The 16981-nt window shown below is 40.6% G+C and overlaps 1 protein-coding gene across 5 annotated transcripts in view; it reads right to left on the minus strand.

The window, feature by feature from the left end:
- LOC127618550 (zinc finger protein 271-like) overlaps positions 1-16981 on the minus strand; it is a 47923-nt gene that overhangs the window by 19924 nt on the left and 11018 nt on the right. Inside the window, exon 3 of one of the 5 annotated variants that reach the window (XM_052091069.1) lies at positions 14961-16888. The exons of the other annotated variants lie outside the window; for them this stretch is intronic. Coding sequence (XP_051947029.1) covers positions 15372-16888 — 1517 coding nt within the window. The 3' untranslated portion in view covers positions 14961-15371. Of the gene's footprint in view, positions 1-14960; positions 16889-16981 lie in introns of those variants that run through there. 5 annotated transcript variants of the gene reach the window in all.

Genomic DNA, 16981 nt, shown 5'->3' on the forward strand with positions numbered 1-16981 from the left:
TGTAGTGCAACAGTCCTTAATGAAACATCCCCTCCTAACTTTACTTATTTGAGTGTCTGCAGAGAAGGTAGGAGAGGTGGGGGTTTAGCTGCTCTCTTTAAAGATGTCTATCAATGTAAGCAAATATCATTTGGGAATTACCCGTCTTTCGAATATCTGGGTAGTGTGTTAAAAGGTGCTCCACACATTTTACTTATCATTATTCACAGGCCTCCAAAATACTCTCCAGCCTTCGCTGAGGACTTTACAGAACTGTTATCAACAATTACCTCAGAGTTTGACTGTTTTGCCATTGCTGGAGACTCTAACATTCACATAGATAATGCAGAAAACAATAGACAAAAGAAATCATAACTGTTTTAAAAACGTTTGATCTGACTCAGCATGTACATGGACCCACACACAATCATGGACACAATCTAGATTTACTTATCAGTAAGTGTCTAAACATTTCATCGATTGTTATTAAGGATGTAGCACTGTCTGATCATTTCTGTATTTTCTTTGATATATTGATCTCTCCTGCCATTGAAGCTAGATCTGTGTCTGTCAAGAAGAGATGCTTAAATGAGAAGACTAGTGTACTATTTATGAAGGCTATATCTTTAACACCAAGTATATCTGCTGACTCAGTTGATTTTCTCCTTGATTCTTTTAACTCAAAAGTTAAAAGTGTAATTGATGATATTGCTCCTGTGAAAGTCAGGAAGAAGAGTGGCAGACAAAGAGCACCTTGGAGAAACTCAACAGCAGTGCAAAATATGAAAAGACAATGCAGAAAAGCAGAGCGCATGTGGCGGAAGACAAAACTTGTAGTCCATTATAACATCTACAAAGACAGCATCCATGCTTTTAATATGGAACTAGGCAAAGCTAGACAGACTTTCTTCTCAAATATTATAAACAGCAACTTAAACAACACACGCACTCTTTTTGCGACTGTAGAGAGACTGACAAACCCCCCAAGCCAGATTCCCAGTGAAATGCTCTCAGACAGCAAGTGCAGTGAGTTTGCTTCTTTCTTCTCTGAAAAAATCAATAATATCAGAAAGGTGATCAGCACATCCTTGAGTTGTGCTGCGGTCATTCAAATCAAACCACAACCTGAAAAAGTAGTTACTATGTCTGATTTCAAAGAAATTGATGGCAAAATTTTGGAAGAAACCGTACAGCACCTTAAAACATCAACCTGCGCCCTTGATGCACTTCCCACATCTTTTTCAAAAGTGTGTTCAACTGTTTAGAAGCAGATCTCCTAGAAGTGATAAACTCTTCACTTCTCTCTGGGAGTTTTCCAAACTCCCTGAAAACTGCAGTTGTCAAGCCCCTCTTGAAAAAGAGCAATCTGGATAAGACCATATTAAGCAACTATAGACCGATCTCAAATCTTCCTTTCATAGGCAAGATCATTGAAATAGTTGTCTTCAATCAGCTGAACAAATTCTTGAACTCAAATGGATACTTTGACAATTTTCAATCTGGTTTCCGATCGCATCACAGCACAGAGACAGCGCTCATAAAGATAATAAACGATATTCGCTTAAATACTGATACAGGCATATTATCAGTACTGGTACTACTCGACCTCAGTGCTGCATTTGACACTGTTGATCACAACATACTTCTTGACAGGCTGGAAAACTGGGTGGGGCTTTCTGGGATGGTCCTAAAATGGTTCAGGTCATACTTAGATGGGAGAGGTTATTATGTGAGTATAGGAGACAATAAGTCTGAGTGGACGTCCATGACATGAGGAGTCCCTCAAGGCTCAATTCTTGCGCCACTCCTGTTCAACCTGTATATGCTCCCAATGAGCCAAATAATGAGAAAGAACCAAATTGCTTACCACAGCTATGCAGACAACACAGATCTACTTAGCCCTATCACCTAATGATTACAGCCCCATTGACTCCCTGTGCCAATGCATTGATGAATTAAACAGTTGGATGTGCCAAAACTTTCTTCAGTTAAACAAAGACAAAACTGAAGTCATTGTAATTGGAAACAAAGATGACGTTCTCAAGGTGAATGCATACCTTGACGCTAGGGGTCAAACAACTAAAAATCAAGTCAGGAATCTTGGTGTGTCTCTAGGGTCAGACCTTAGTTTCAGTAGTCATGTCAAAGCAATAACTAAATCAGCATACTATCATCTGAAAAATATTGCAAGAATTAGATGCTTTGTTTCCAGTCAAGACCTAGAGAAACTTGTGCATGCTTTTATCACCAGCAGGGTGGATTATTGTAATGGACTCCTCACTGGCCTTCCCAAAAAGACCATAAGACAGTTGCAGCTCATACAGAACGCTGCTTTGTTACCATGTTGGAGAGAGGTCTGTCCTGGGGGAAGAAAGGCGTGGCCAAAGGTGGAGGACTGTGATATCCTGTGACCTGCCAATTAAGCCATACCATGTGCTGCCATGTTGGAGGGGGATTTTGGGTTTAGTTTGTTTTACTTTGTAGTTGTTTGTATTTGTCGTCCATTTTGTTTTTCCTTTGTGTAAATTGGTTTGGCCAAGCCACTATATATGTTCCCTTGTGTCTCATTCAGTTAGGTCAGTTTTGTTCAGTTCATATCCTGTTTTGTTGTATGCTGTTTTGAGTATAGTTATATTTTGTTGACCTCTTTTATAGGCCTAGTTGCTAACTTTTTGGTTTCTATTGTTTAGTGTTTTTGGGGTAAATAAAAAAAAAACTCCTGTTTTCCTCATTGCCGGACTACTTGGTCCGTGACAGGTCTCATCATGACAGATGTAGGACTGGAAACTTAAGCCAGGTGCATGCCTGCCAAGAAAATCACAGTAACCTTTGCGGCCTGAGGCTGAAACAGGCATAAAAGACACTATTGAAGGGCTAGTGAAAACAGGAGTGTTAATGGAAACAAACAATTACTGCAATACTCCAATTTTGCCTGTGATCAAAGCAAACAACTCTGAATGGTGCCTCATTCATGACTTACAATCAATGATATAGAAGAGGATTGGCCAGCTGCTGTTCCAAACCCATACACACTGCTGACAAATGTCCCTCCTGAAGAAAAATACTTTACTGATTTATGCTTTTTCAGTATTCCATGGCAGAGGAAAGTAGACACTTGTTTGCATTCACCTATGCTAGTAAACATTATATGCACACCAGAATGCCACATGGATTTAAACATTCACCACAAATATTGAATCAGTTTCTCAAGGCTGATTTAGAAGACCTAATGATAGACAGTACTCTGCTGCAGTATGTAGATGATTTGATGATTTGTTCCATATCACTGGAACAATGTCATAGAGATTCTATTAAAGTACATAATACATTAGCTCCAGGAGGTCACAAGGCATCCAAAACAAAACTACAGTATTGCCAGCTGCAGGTTGAATATGCAAAATTTAAGAACTCCACTAACATGGAATACAAATGTGTTGCTAGCATTTGAGTCTATAAAGAAAGGGCTACAAAGGGCGCCTGCCCTCTGTAATACCAAATACACCATACCATTTCACATGTATGTGGCAAACAGAACTGATGGCTATGCATCAGCTGTTCTGATGCAAGAGACCTACAGTGGTACGAAAAAAAACAACCCATGGCTTACTATAGCACTAAGCTGGACAACGTAGCACAAGGTTACCCACCATGTTACCAACAAGGCCTTGCAGCAGTATATTACGCATACGAGAAAGCATCTACATTAATCATGGGGTACCCAGTAACCATTTATATGCATCACAAAATTATGGAGTTACTAGAATGTGGAGGGCAGAGGGAGGGGCCGGGTCGTGATTCTACACACCCAGTCCCTTATCAGGCTAATTATGCCTCTGAAAGGGATAAAGGCCAACAGCGGAGGATTGTGCGGGAGAGAGAGATAGTTTACGGACTTGTCCGTCATGTGTGTGTGTGTTTTATCTTTTAAATTTATCATTAAAATTGATAAATTTATATTGACAAGCCGGTTCTCGCCTCCTCCTTTCCATTGACTGCTTTACATAGAACAAGCAACATTTTTTCTGAATTAAGTCCTCATCCTAGCATATTCATCACTACTAAGAGAAAGGAGCCCAAAGAGGAGACAGAGATATCTTGACAGTCGTACCCAGTTGACCAAGTATATCTAAGAGTGTTCAGGAGAAAGTGGAATAAGCCCAAGAGAGAGGGACCCTATAAAGTGGTGACAGCTACTCAAACAGCAGTCAAAGTGGAAGAAAGCACCACCAGGTATCATATAAACCACTGCACAAGAGTTCCCAGAGTAAGGAAGGAAAGAGAAGGAGAGAGACAATATGGAAGAAAGTGAGGAGAGACCAGAGACACAGGACGAAAGGGTGTAGAATGTCAAAAGCTCAGAAAGAGCTGTACAAGGAGCTGAGCAAAGCAGAGAGAATCAAGAGAGTGGAAGGAATAAGTCCAATAGCAAGTCTGATGATCATCCCATACCTACTGCATCCGATACTACAACCTCAAGCCACAATCAATACCACCAAAGCTTCTCTACTACAAGCTCAAGCTACAGCTAACACCACTACTCAAAATTTCAACCAGACTTCCCAACAATTGATTTTTCAGCCCTTGGTCAGACCCAGTAACAACTCAATAACAACTCAATAATAACTCCAACAGAACAACAATTGAATGAAGAACAAAATATATAAAAAAAACATGATATCAATAGTAATGATAATGATATCAATAGTAATGAGAAAATTAACTAATTAGGTTTATGGGAAACAGCGCAAAATAATGAATGGTACGAATGGGCAATGTTTACAGCAAGAGAGACGTAAGAAAAATTGGCTAATTTAATAGAAACATTTGTCATCTAAAAAAACATTTTAGACCCTACTGCTCAGCTGAGTGTTTGGCTTTTTTCGGTAATTCTATCCTTAAGGATCAATTTTATAAACCACATTGGGGAGATTGGTGTATATACTGGGATATAAAATAAAACATTTTAATAAAAGAAGGAAACGTAGAAATTCCAAAATGGAACAACACAGATTATAGCCAAGAGTATGAGTGCCAGAGTAAGCCAGAAGGAACTCATGATTTGGGAGAATTCAAGGGAAGATGCGCTACTATTTTGTACTTAGACAAAACAAATGCTTGGCAATCAAATGTACCTGTAAGAGCGCCAGTACTTCAAGAACAACGATTAAGAAAGCAAATGAAATTAAATCCAGAAGAATGTGAAAATCAAACTATAGCATTACCTACATCAGACAATAGTGGTAGCAGACTTCTTTTGATTCTGTGGAAAAGAACGACTTATGGACTCCTTACCACTAGGATGGAAAGGAATATATGTTAGAGTACGACTGATCCAGAAAATTGCAATGTGGGAATTAGGACAATTCATGAAGGAAGATGAGAATAGAACTAAGAGAGCTTCTGAAACAGATGCTAATGTGTATATAGATTCAATTGGTCAACCCAGTGGTATACCTAAGGAATTTAAGGCTAGAGATTAAGTCAAAGCAGGGTTAAATCAATATTAATTTGGATAACACAAAATAAAAACACAGAATGGATATTATTATATTTACTATAATCAACTGAGATTTGTTTATTACATTGAGTATGCTTTATCTGCATTAGGAGAACAACTACATGTAGAATACAAGCAAACAAGTCGAATGACATGGCAAAATAGGTCATATTAATTGGTTATTGGCAGATAAAGTATGTGTTATGTCTGGAGATCAATTTTGTACTTTTATACCAAATAATACTGCTCTGGGAGGAACATTTAGTGAAGTCATGATTAAATTAAAAACTTAATAACCAAAGTTAAAGCAAATGCTCAAAAGAGATAATCAAATGTTGGATTGGTTTGTTCTAAAGTTAGGAGCATGGGTTAGGAGCATGGTTTGTTAAATTGAGAATGTTTTGGGGAATTACATTAATGATAGGAGGGCTACTGTTTTGTTGTGTACTTCCTTCATTGAGGTCACTAGTTATCAAAGCTGAAGTAAAATAAATGGAAATACTAAGATGTCAAGACAATTGGAAAGTAATTTTAGAGGGTAACTGTGGCAGGGCGGAGGGCGGGGCCGGATCGTAATCCTACACACCCGGTCCCGCCCTCCGCCCTGCCACAGTAACCAAAGTGTATATTATCAGGATTGGCTTTATAAACCAAATTGGGATTCACAAACATTGGTTGAGGATTCAAGTACCTCAAATTATGATGAAGAAGATGAATAAAGTTGAGCCACACCCTGGGTGTAAGTACTAGCCCAACCTCTCCCCAAAGGGTGACCCTCTACGATGCGCAAAGTATCTGGGTTGAAGAGATCTACACTACAAAAAAGAACTCTTAATATTATGATGTATATATTTTATTATGTTTGATATACTCTACATCACTGTGACAACCACAGGCAAGGCTGAACCAATTTCACGCTCATGCTTATAACTTGCTTATATGTTTCATTCATTGAATGAAGGTATAGGGAGACAGAATCTTTTACTCCATTCTTAATCAAACTTGGATTAAGATGTTTGGTTCTGAAATCTCCACCAGAGTGCATAATCTGGTCATTGGTATTGAAGCTGTGTGACATAGCTTAGTCACTAGATAGCATAACTGAGGCGACTGAATTATGAAACTGCACTCTGGTTAAAGACAGTGAAGGTGGGACTTATATAATGTGGAATATTTTTATAAAGTTGAATATAAATTAATCAAGTATAATCAATGTAAATATAGCCATTTTATTCTACAATTATTTTGGATGGTCAAGCATGTATCTTCCTGAGTGTGTCTGTGTAGAGGCCTGTAATTGAATGTGCTCACATATGGTAAATTGATTTTCCTGTTTTGATACTAGAGAAAATATGTGGTGAGGCCCCTCCACAGATTTTTGTTGTCCATTTCTTAAAAAAACAGACTGGAGTCACAGAACAAAAATATAGATAATAGTGACATGTATGAAATGTATTAACCACGATTTGGTAGATCATATATAACCGGGAAGAAACCCAGTTGCTGGAGTTACTCTGCAGACTGACTCACCTTTTCTATCTCTGATAATAAAATCTTCTGGCATCAAAACCCCAAGACATTGAGAGTGATTTTGCACAGATGCATGAGAGCCACAACAAGCTCTGTACTCTTCTTGGTGATAAAGAGTGTGTACTCTAGCTGACCCCACTCTCAACTTGCCCAGTGCCCGAGGCATGCACGAAGCATGAACACAGATTGGTCAGTGCAGAGAGGAGCCAGTCTCCTTCTGGCACAGTGTATCACTGAAACCCTGACCAACAGAGTATAAGGGTAGAGGAGACAACAAGCTCTTTGCTTGGCAGCTGTGAAAACCTTTGATTTCTGATCCAGAAAGATATTTTCTGTCTCAGAGTTTCTTATTTGTATTTTTTTTAAATGTTTTACTAATAAGCCATCAGCGATACATTCTCAGCACCACACACTCTCAAACACCCGCCTTGTGTATACAGCTCTTCTGTCTCCATGTTCTCTCCTCTGACTGACAATGAGGTCTCTAATCTCCTCCTCTCAACCACCCCACCACATTTTCCAAGCCATCACTCCATCTCACCTTGTCTCTCTTCACTGGCTGCCTGTTGATGCACATATCAAATTCAAGGCTCTGATGCTGGCATAGAGAACAGTCACTGGGTCTGTGCCAGCACACCTCAATTCATTTCTGCAGAGCTACATTCCCACCAGAAGCCTGTGGTCAGCTAAGGAGCGAATCCTTGTTGTACAAACACAAAGAGGCACCAAAACACTTTCCGGGACTTTCAGTTTCATCGTACCACGTTGGTGGAATAACCTTCCCAACTCAATCTGTGAAGCTGACTCGTTCTGTCTTCCAAAAACACATCTTTTCCATGAGCACTGAACCAGTCACTCATTAAAAAAACAATTATATTCTTGTTGCACTTTAATCTGTCGTGAATACTACTATTCTGATGCTAGTGAAACTTTGTAATGCAGCACTTTTCATACAACTGCCTTCTTAAGATGATTTGCTTATGATGTATTTCTCTTTTGTAAGTTGCTTTGGATAAAAGCGTCTGCCAAATGAATAAATATAAATGTTGTGTAGCAAACCAGCAGCACTGACAATGCAAAAACAGCTCTTGACTGAACACAACTCAGACAGCAACACCATTGCTGTTTATTTACAGTATGAACTGTTTAGTTCAATGATTTTTCATGATCCATAGTGCTGTTACAGGAAAGAAGTTTTCTTCTTCTGGTGATGTTAAGTTGATTGCTGTTGGACAATCTAGTTTAAAACTTAGTTTTAACAGTCATTTTACATTTACATGTATGCATTTGGCAGACGCTTTTATCCAAAGCAACTTACAGAGCACATATTACAGGGACAATCCCCCCGGAGCAACCTGGAGTTAAGTGCCTTGCTCAAGGACACATTGGTGGTGGCTGTCGGAATCGAACAGTGACCTCCTGATTTACACTTATGTGCTTTAGTCCACTACACCACCACCACCACTCAAATCAAAGTAATAACTAAATCAGCCTACAGTCATATAAAAAAAAAAGCTTATACAGGTCCTTCTCAAAAAATTAGCATATTGTGATAAAGGTCATTATTTTCCATAATGTAATGATAAAAATTAAACTTTCATATATTTTAGATTCATTGCACACCAACTGAAATATTTCAGGTCTTTTATTGTTTTAATACTGATGATTTTGGCATACAGCTCATGAAAACCCAAAATCTCAAAAAATTAGCATATTTCATCCGACCAATAAAAGAAGTGTTTTTAATACCAAAAAAAAGTCAACCTTCAAATAATTATGTTCAGTTATGCACTCAATACTTGGTCGGGAATCCTTTTGCAGAAATTACTGCTTCAATGCGGCGTGGTATGGAGGCAATCAGCCTGTGGCACTGCTGAGGTGTTATGGAGGCCCAGGATGCTTCGATAGCGGCCTTAAGCTCATCCAGAGTGTTGGGTCTTGCGTCTCTCTACTTTGTCTTCACAATATCCCACAGATTCTCTATGGGGTTCAGGTCAGGAGAGTTGGCAGGCCAATTGAGCACAGTAATACCATGGTCAGTAAACCATTTACCAGTGGTTTTGGCACTGTGAGCAGGTGCCAGGTCGTGCTGAAAAATGAAATCTTCATCTCCATAAAGCTTTTCAGCAGATGGAAGCATGAAGTGCTCCAAAATCTCCTGATAGCTAGCTGCATTGACCCTGCCCTTGATAAAACACAGTGGACCAACACCAGCAGCTGACATGGCACCCCAAACCATCACTGACTGTGGGTACTTGACACTGGACTTCAGGCATTTTGGCATTTCCTTCTCCCCAGTCTTCCTCCAGACTCTGGCACCTTGATTTCGAATGACATGCCAAATTTGCTTTCATCCGAAAAAGTACTTTGGACCACTGAGCAACAGTCCAGTGCTGCTTCTCTGTAGCCCAGGTCAGGCGCTTCTGCCGCTGTTTCTGGTTCAAAAGTGGCTTGACCTGGGGAATGCGGGGATGTTTCTACACCAGACTCAGTCCACTGCTTCTGCAGGTCCCCCAAGGTCTGGAATTGGTCCTTCTCCACAATCTTCCTCAGGGTCCGGTCACCTCTTCTCGTTGTGCAGCGTTTTTTGCCACACTTTTTCCTTCCCACAGACTTCCCACTGAGGTGCCTTGATACAGCACTCTGGGAACAGCCTATTTGTTCAGAAATTTCTTTCTGTGTCTTACCCTCTTGCTTGAGGGTGTCAATGATGGCCTTCTGGACAGCAGTCAGGTCGGCAGTCTTACCCATGATTGCGGTTTTGAGTAATGAAACAGGCTGGGAGTTTTTAAAAGCCTCAGGAATCTTTTGCAGGTGTTTAGAGTTAATTAGTTGATTCAGATGATTAGGTTAATAGCTTGTTTATAGACCCTTTTCATGATATGCTAATTTTTTGAGATAGGAATTTTGGGTTTTCATGAGCTGTATGCCAAAATCATCAGTATTAAAACAATAAAAGACCTGAAATATTTCAGTTGGTGTGCAATGAATCTAAAATATATGAAAGTTTAATTTTTATCATTACATTATGGAAAATAATGACCTTTATCACAATATGCTAATTTTTTGAGAAGGACCTGTATGTCTTAAATGTCTTGTATCCAGTCAAGACTTGTTCAAGCATTTATCAACTATATATTCGACTACGACTACAGCAATGGACTTCTCACCAGCCTCCCCCAAAAGACCATTAGACAGTTGCAGCTCATTCAGAATGCTGCTGCCAGGATTCTGACCTGGACCAAAAAACCAGAGCTTATTATTCCAGTCCTCAGGTCTTTACACTGGCAGATATGCTTGTTGAATATAAACCTAACAGACCTCTCAGATCATTAGGATCAAGTCAGGATCAACATGGTAAGACAGCGTTTAGCTATTATGCCACCCACAGATGGAACCAGCTTCCAGAAGAGGCCAGATGTGCTCCAACATTAGCCATATTCAAATCCAGCCTGAAAACATCTAAAGCTAAAAATGTAGCTGTGAATTTACAATCTGGCACAAACAATCAGGCCACGGTCACTAATATAATTTGTTTTCGACATTCTGATGGTTGCTTTATTTATTAACTGAAGCTCCTGACCAGAATTTACATAATTATAAGCATTGCACTAATGCCACATGATAGGCTGATTAGATAATCACATGAATAAGTAGGTGTACAGTGCTCAGTGAGTGTATACACACTCCAAAAATATTTTAGCCTATTTTTAAAGCTGCACTACATAACTTTTTGCTCTCTAGTGACATCTGTGGTTGAAACCAAAAATTTTAAGCAACTTGCGGATTAACACTTTGAGTATGTTGTGTTTTAGGCTGTGTTCAGCGTTACGCGTTTTCCTGCACAGATGAAACTCATGATTTTAGATTATATTTTTATAATTTTTTTTAAATATTGTACAGCCTCGGGCAATAATGGAAGTAAACCATAATATTACAATAGTACATCTATGCAATGCACACAATAACATTTAAAACTAACAAAAAATGAGGAATCAATAATGATGGGGATGAAATATACTTTATTAAACATTCAAATAATATGCAGAAATGTGCAATATAATAGTTTCATTGTAACACACTAAACAAATCAATTAATATATTGCTGTGCTATAAAACCGGTACATTATAAACAACCTGAGATGTTAATACAATTCATAGGGAACTACCATCTAGAAACTACTTTTAGTGGTTTTTAAACATACTATCTGCTAAAAGGACAAAGAAAAGTGATAACTTGAGCAACTTAGGACCTCAAAACAACAGCAATATTATAAATTATCATAAGTCATGAATGCCAGTAAACCTATTACAGGAATTGTCTCTGGAAATCGTCAATACATCGGAAGAAGTAAACACATGAGTAATGTTCAATTCATGAAAGCATGAAAAGCAGTATAAACTTCAAAAACCCCACCATAAAATATATCCAAGAATTTTAGCAAGTAAAAAACTTTGCCAGACAGTTAACAGACAAACGTCCAACTGGACTGCTGCGATGCTGTACTGAACAGCATCGCTTCCCCTGCCAGAACACGCAACAACCTGTTCCCTGTCAAAAAGCTACACTTTGATGCTGTGCTGATTTAGCGCTTTGGGAACAACTTTACGTGGATGCACCTGTAGCAGGGCTATAAATAGATGCGTCACAGGTTCATCGTCAGATCTTTTGTCTTCAGATCATTCGGTGTGTGTTGTGCTTCTTGACTGTCAGAACATTCTACTTTCCTCTGTTAGGAGTTAGAATTGTTAGGCAGTGTGCAGAAACCTTTCTCTTTCTCTTTTCTTTAAAAAAAAATGGAAGAAAAAGAATAAGACTGATAAACCAAGCGAGCAGTGTGTGTTCCCATGTTTACGCTCTATGGCTGAGAGGGACACACAGTTTTGTTTTGTTTGTTTGGGGGAAGAGCATGCTGCTCTTGCGTTGGGGCAGGGTGGGTGCGAGTAATGCGATCTGTTTTCAGTCAAAATGCTTCACACTCTTCTTGCTTACTTCCGAGAGACAGCACCCACTCTTACATTGTGGGGCTCTCGTATGGATCTGGCTGAGGAGCGAGAGGGGTCCGTCCCTATCCCTCGCTCTCTCCACAGATCCAGCCGGTCCCTCCCGTGATCCTGAAGCGTGCTCCGGCATCTCTTCGGTTCATGAGGGGGAACATGAATCTCTTGAGTCTGCGGACTTTGCGCTTCCCACCTCTGAGCATTCCATGGATGATAATAAATAATCGGAGGAATTACTCGAGGTGATTACTCCTGCGGTGGCCAGGCTTCAATTAGACTGGCCACGCGAACAAGAGACCCCCAAACGCTCCAGACTGGAGGACAGATTTCTTTCTGGTGGTCAAGGGAGGGGAACACCTCATCAGTCCCTTCCCTTCTTTGATGACAAGCTTTCTCATTCATGGAGGAAACCTTATACTTCTCGTGTCTTCGTGCCCTCGACGTCGACATATTAGACTATCGTGGGTGCCGAGGCACGGGGGTATTCGGTGATGCCGCCAGTAGAAGAGACACTTGTGGGTTATCTCTCGCCTGGCTCAGCATCATCACTAAAGAGACCCACTCTCCCCACAAAGCATGCAGGACCACTTCCATGCTTGTGGGGAAGGCTTATCAGGCAGCAGGCCAGGCTGGTGCTGCCCTGCACACTATGGCAGTGTTACAGGCGTACCAGGCTGATCTGTTGAAGGACCTGAGTGCGGGCACCACGGTCGACGAAGAGGCTTTCTCTGAGGTTCGTCGAGCCATGGATCTGTCTCTCCGCATGACCAAACAGACAGCTCGCACCATTGGCCAAACTATGTCTGCTTTAGTCACCACGGAGAGACACTTATGGCTCAACCTGTCAAGCATCAATGATAAGGACAAACTTTTCCTTCTCGATGCCCCGGTTTCACCTTCTGGCTTATTTGGTGATGCTATGAATGTAGTTATCACCAGGTTCAAGGAGGCAAAAAGCCACGAGGCAGCCTTCGGGCAATTCCTTCCTCACCGCACTCAGGGGGAGGGGCCGTCGACCACCCAGCCCCGCCCCTTCTAGACGGGAGGCTCAAAAACAAAGAGTGGTGAATCATGCTCCCCATCGTAAAGACTGGGGGCTGGTTCGTCACCCTCAGCAGCCTCCAAAGCAAGACCACAGGGCAGTTATTGTTAAAAGAAAAAAACCTGACGGTTTTGCAACCAGCCTTGTGGGGGTAGCCCCTTGGGACGGGTCACGTGAAACATCCACCTGTACCCTCCCGATACCCCCATGAAACCGCTCCATTCCTGGCGCCTCTGGAGTTCAGGAGTTAGCGGTTTCCAGATAAAGTGTGGAAACTACTGCCAGGTGTTTCTATGTGGGTCCTAAGACCAGTATAAAAAGGCCACAGAATTAAATTAGCTCACTGTCCTCCGAACAGGGTATGGTTCTCGGAGATAATGTCTCTCCTCGATGACTCACTTTGAGCGATTCCGGACAGGAGAGACTTCTGTCTCAGGCATGGGGGACGATACCTCATCCCCGGCCCGAACTGTGGAACCTTCGTGTTTGGCCCCTGAAGGGTACCAACTGAGGGACACTGGGCTTTCACCTGAAGTCATCGAGACCATTCTGAGCGCTAAGGCTCCCTCTATTAGAAGTTATGCCAATAAATGGGGTGTCATTGAATGATGGTGTAGTGCACATAATGCAGATCCAGTTAACTGCCAGATTGCTTCTGTTCTGACTATCTGCAGAAAAATTATCTGCAGGCACATGCCCCGCCACTCTCAAGGTTTACGTGGCCGCTCTAATGGCTTGCCACGCCTTGACTGACGGGATGCCATTGGGGAGACATCCTCTGCTCGCTCACTTTGGCAGTGGAGCCATGCAATTGAGACCTCCTGCTAGGACAAGGATCCTTTCATGGAACTTAGCAATAGTCCTGAGGGTCTGGTTGAGACCCCCTTTGAACGTCTGAGAAACCTCTGACTCTCAAGATGGTTTTTCTTATGGCAATTACTTCTCTAAAAAGAATTGGGGATCTGCAGGCTCTGTCTGTCTTGCCAGCCTGCTTAGATTTTGCCCAATGGCTAAAAGCAATACTGCACCCTCATCCTGACTACCTGCCTAAGGTTTCCTCTCGACCGTACATCCAGTCACTCTTGAAGCCTTCTGTTGTTCCCAAAGCGCTAAATCAGCGCAGCATCTCGTTCTGCTTTTATCAGGGAACATTAAGTAACCCGAGACGTACTTCTTTTCTTGGTTTACGGACGTGGCGCAAATATGACTGACATAAGCTTGTGATTCCACACCAAATTCGACACGAATGATAAAAATACTTATTCTTTATGTAGGCTTACCATAGTGAGTTGGCATAAGGCAAAAATATTGTTTTGAACACTGATTTGATATGTACTCAATCAATAATGCAAACCTCATGTGAAGAAACTTCATACTACACTGCATATAGAAAGTTTACTTTGGTGAACAGTTTTGGAGAATCTGCATGATGAGAGGACACGTGACCAATAGAAGTTCAAAATCTCACACACTGACCTCTTGGTTCAATACAAATAATACATACTGTTTTTCAATCAGACTCAAACAACCGACACAACTGATTCAACGGTATTTTTGTTCAACCAGTGACAGCAATAATTGCTCCCACACTCGAATCCTATTTGCTTGCAGTCAGTCTTTACAGGCCTGAAAAATCACCAAACCATTCTTGCGCATTAAACTAGAGCTCATTGGCTTTGAAAGGGAGTCAAGTCAATGAACATGAAGTCTAAGTCAGTGTATGGAAGTGAACGAGAACTATTAGTTCACTTAAAAGATTGGTTTAAAAAGACTGATCTTGTTGGACCTGAAGATGATTTTTGCTCAGTGTATCTACTTGGACAATTACTTTTACATGTCTCTGTAGATTACTTGCTGCCCTGAAACTTTTCCCACATGAAGAGCAGTGGTATGATTTCACTCCAGTATAGATTCTCTTGTTTTTTTTTTTTTCAAGCAATGTAACCAAGTAAAACTCTTTTCACATTGTGAGCACTTGTAAGGTTTTTCTCCAGTATGGATTCTCTCATGTGTTGTCAGGTTATGTGAATTAGTGAAACTCTTTTCACAGTGTGAGCACTTGTAAGGGTTTTCTCCAGTATGAATTATCTCGTGTTTTTTCAGGTCTTTTGACTGAGTGAAACTCTTTCCACAGTGTGAGCACTTGTAAGGGTTTTCTCCAGTATGGATTCGCTCATGTGTTTTTAGGTTATGTGACTTAGTGAAACTCTTTTCACAGTGTGAGCACTTGTAAGGGTTTTCTCCAGTATGAATTATCTCGTGTGTTTTCAGGTTAAGCGAGTGACTGAAACTCTTTCCACAATGTGAGCACTTGTAAGGTCTTTATCCAGTATGAATTATCTCGTGTTTTTTCAGGTCTTTTGACTGAGTGAAACTCTTTCCACAGTGTGAGCGCTCGTAAGGGTTTTCTCCAGTATGGATTCGCTCATGTGTTTTTAGGTTATGTGACTTAGTGAAACTCTTTTCACAGTGTGAGCACTTGTAAGGGTTTACTCCAGTATGAATTATCTTGTGTGTTTTCAGGTTAAGCGAGTGACTGAAACTCTTTCCACAGTGTGAGCACTTGTAAGGTTTTTCTCCAGTATGGATTCTCTCATGTGTTGTCAGGTTATGTGAGTGACTGAAACTCTTTTCACAGTGTGAGCACTTGTAAGGTTTTTCTCCAGTATGGATTCTCTCATGTGTTTTCAGGTTATGTGAGTGACTGAAACTCTTTCCACAGTGGGAGCACTTGTAAGGTTTTTCTCCAGTATGAATTCTCTTGTGTGTTTTCAGGTCTTTTGACTGAGTGAAACTCTTTTCACAGTGTGAGCACTTGTAAGGTTTTTCTCCAGTATGAATTCTCTCATGTGCCTCCAGGTTTTGAGACTGAGTGAAACTCTTTTCACAATGTGAGCACTTGTAAGGTTTTTCTCCAGTATGGATTCTCTCGTGTGCCTCCAGGTTTTGTGACTGAGTGAAACTCTTTTCACAGTGTGAGCACTTGTAAGGTTTTTCTCCAGTATGAATTCTCTTGTGTGTTTTCAGGTTATGTGAGTGACTGAAACTCTTTCCACAGTGTGAGCACTTGTAAGGTTTTTCTCCTGTATGACTTCTCTTGTGTGCTTTCAGGTATTTTGACTGAGTGAAACTCTTTCCACATTGTGAGCACTTGTAAGGTTTTTCTCCTGTGTGAATTCTCTTGTGTGCTTTCAGGTCTTTTGACTGAATGAAACTCTTTCCGCAGTGTGAGCACTTGTAAGGTTTTTCTCCTGTATGAATTCTCTTGTGTGCTTTCAGGTCTTTTGACTGAATGAAACTCTTTTCACAGTGTGAGCACTTGTAAGGTTTTTCTCCTGTATGAATTATTTGGTGCTGTTTCAAGAGGCTGGCTGTAATAAAGGTCTTCCCACATTCAAAGCACATATAAACCACCACATCGGTATTCTCATCTGTGTGAGTTTTCAGATGTTTTCTTAGGCTTGAATTCAAAGCAAATGTTTTACCACACTTGTCACATTCAAATGGTCTCTCTCCAGAGTGACAACAGAGATGACCTTTGAGACAAACTATATTTGAGAAACTATTCCCACACTGATGGCACGTGTAAGGTTTATCTCCAATATGAACTTTCATGTGTTTATTAAATCGGCTTTCATTTGTGAAACACTTTCCACACTGTGAACATGTGAAAGTATTTTTGGCTGCTCTTCTTTTATCCTTTTCTGGTGATAAATTCTTCTTAGTCTCTGAAGAACTCAAAGATTTTTCTCCAGTTGTGAAATCATGATGTTTCTGACACTGAAGTTTCTCCTCCACTTCATTCTGTTCTTGACATTGCTCTTTCACTTCCATCAGCTCTACAATAAACACAGTAAAAAAAAAAATCAATTAAGAGGGGAAACATAAAAAGAAATGAATAGCTTAATTCAATGTCAGAACACAACACATGT

Source organism: Xyrauchen texanus, chromosome 25 (assembly GCF_025860055.1).
Source record: "Xyrauchen texanus isolate HMW12.3.18 chromosome 25, RBS_HiC_50CHRs, whole genome shotgun sequence".
Lineage (NCBI taxonomy): Eukaryota > Metazoa > Chordata > Actinopteri > Cypriniformes > Catostomidae > Xyrauchen > Xyrauchen texanus.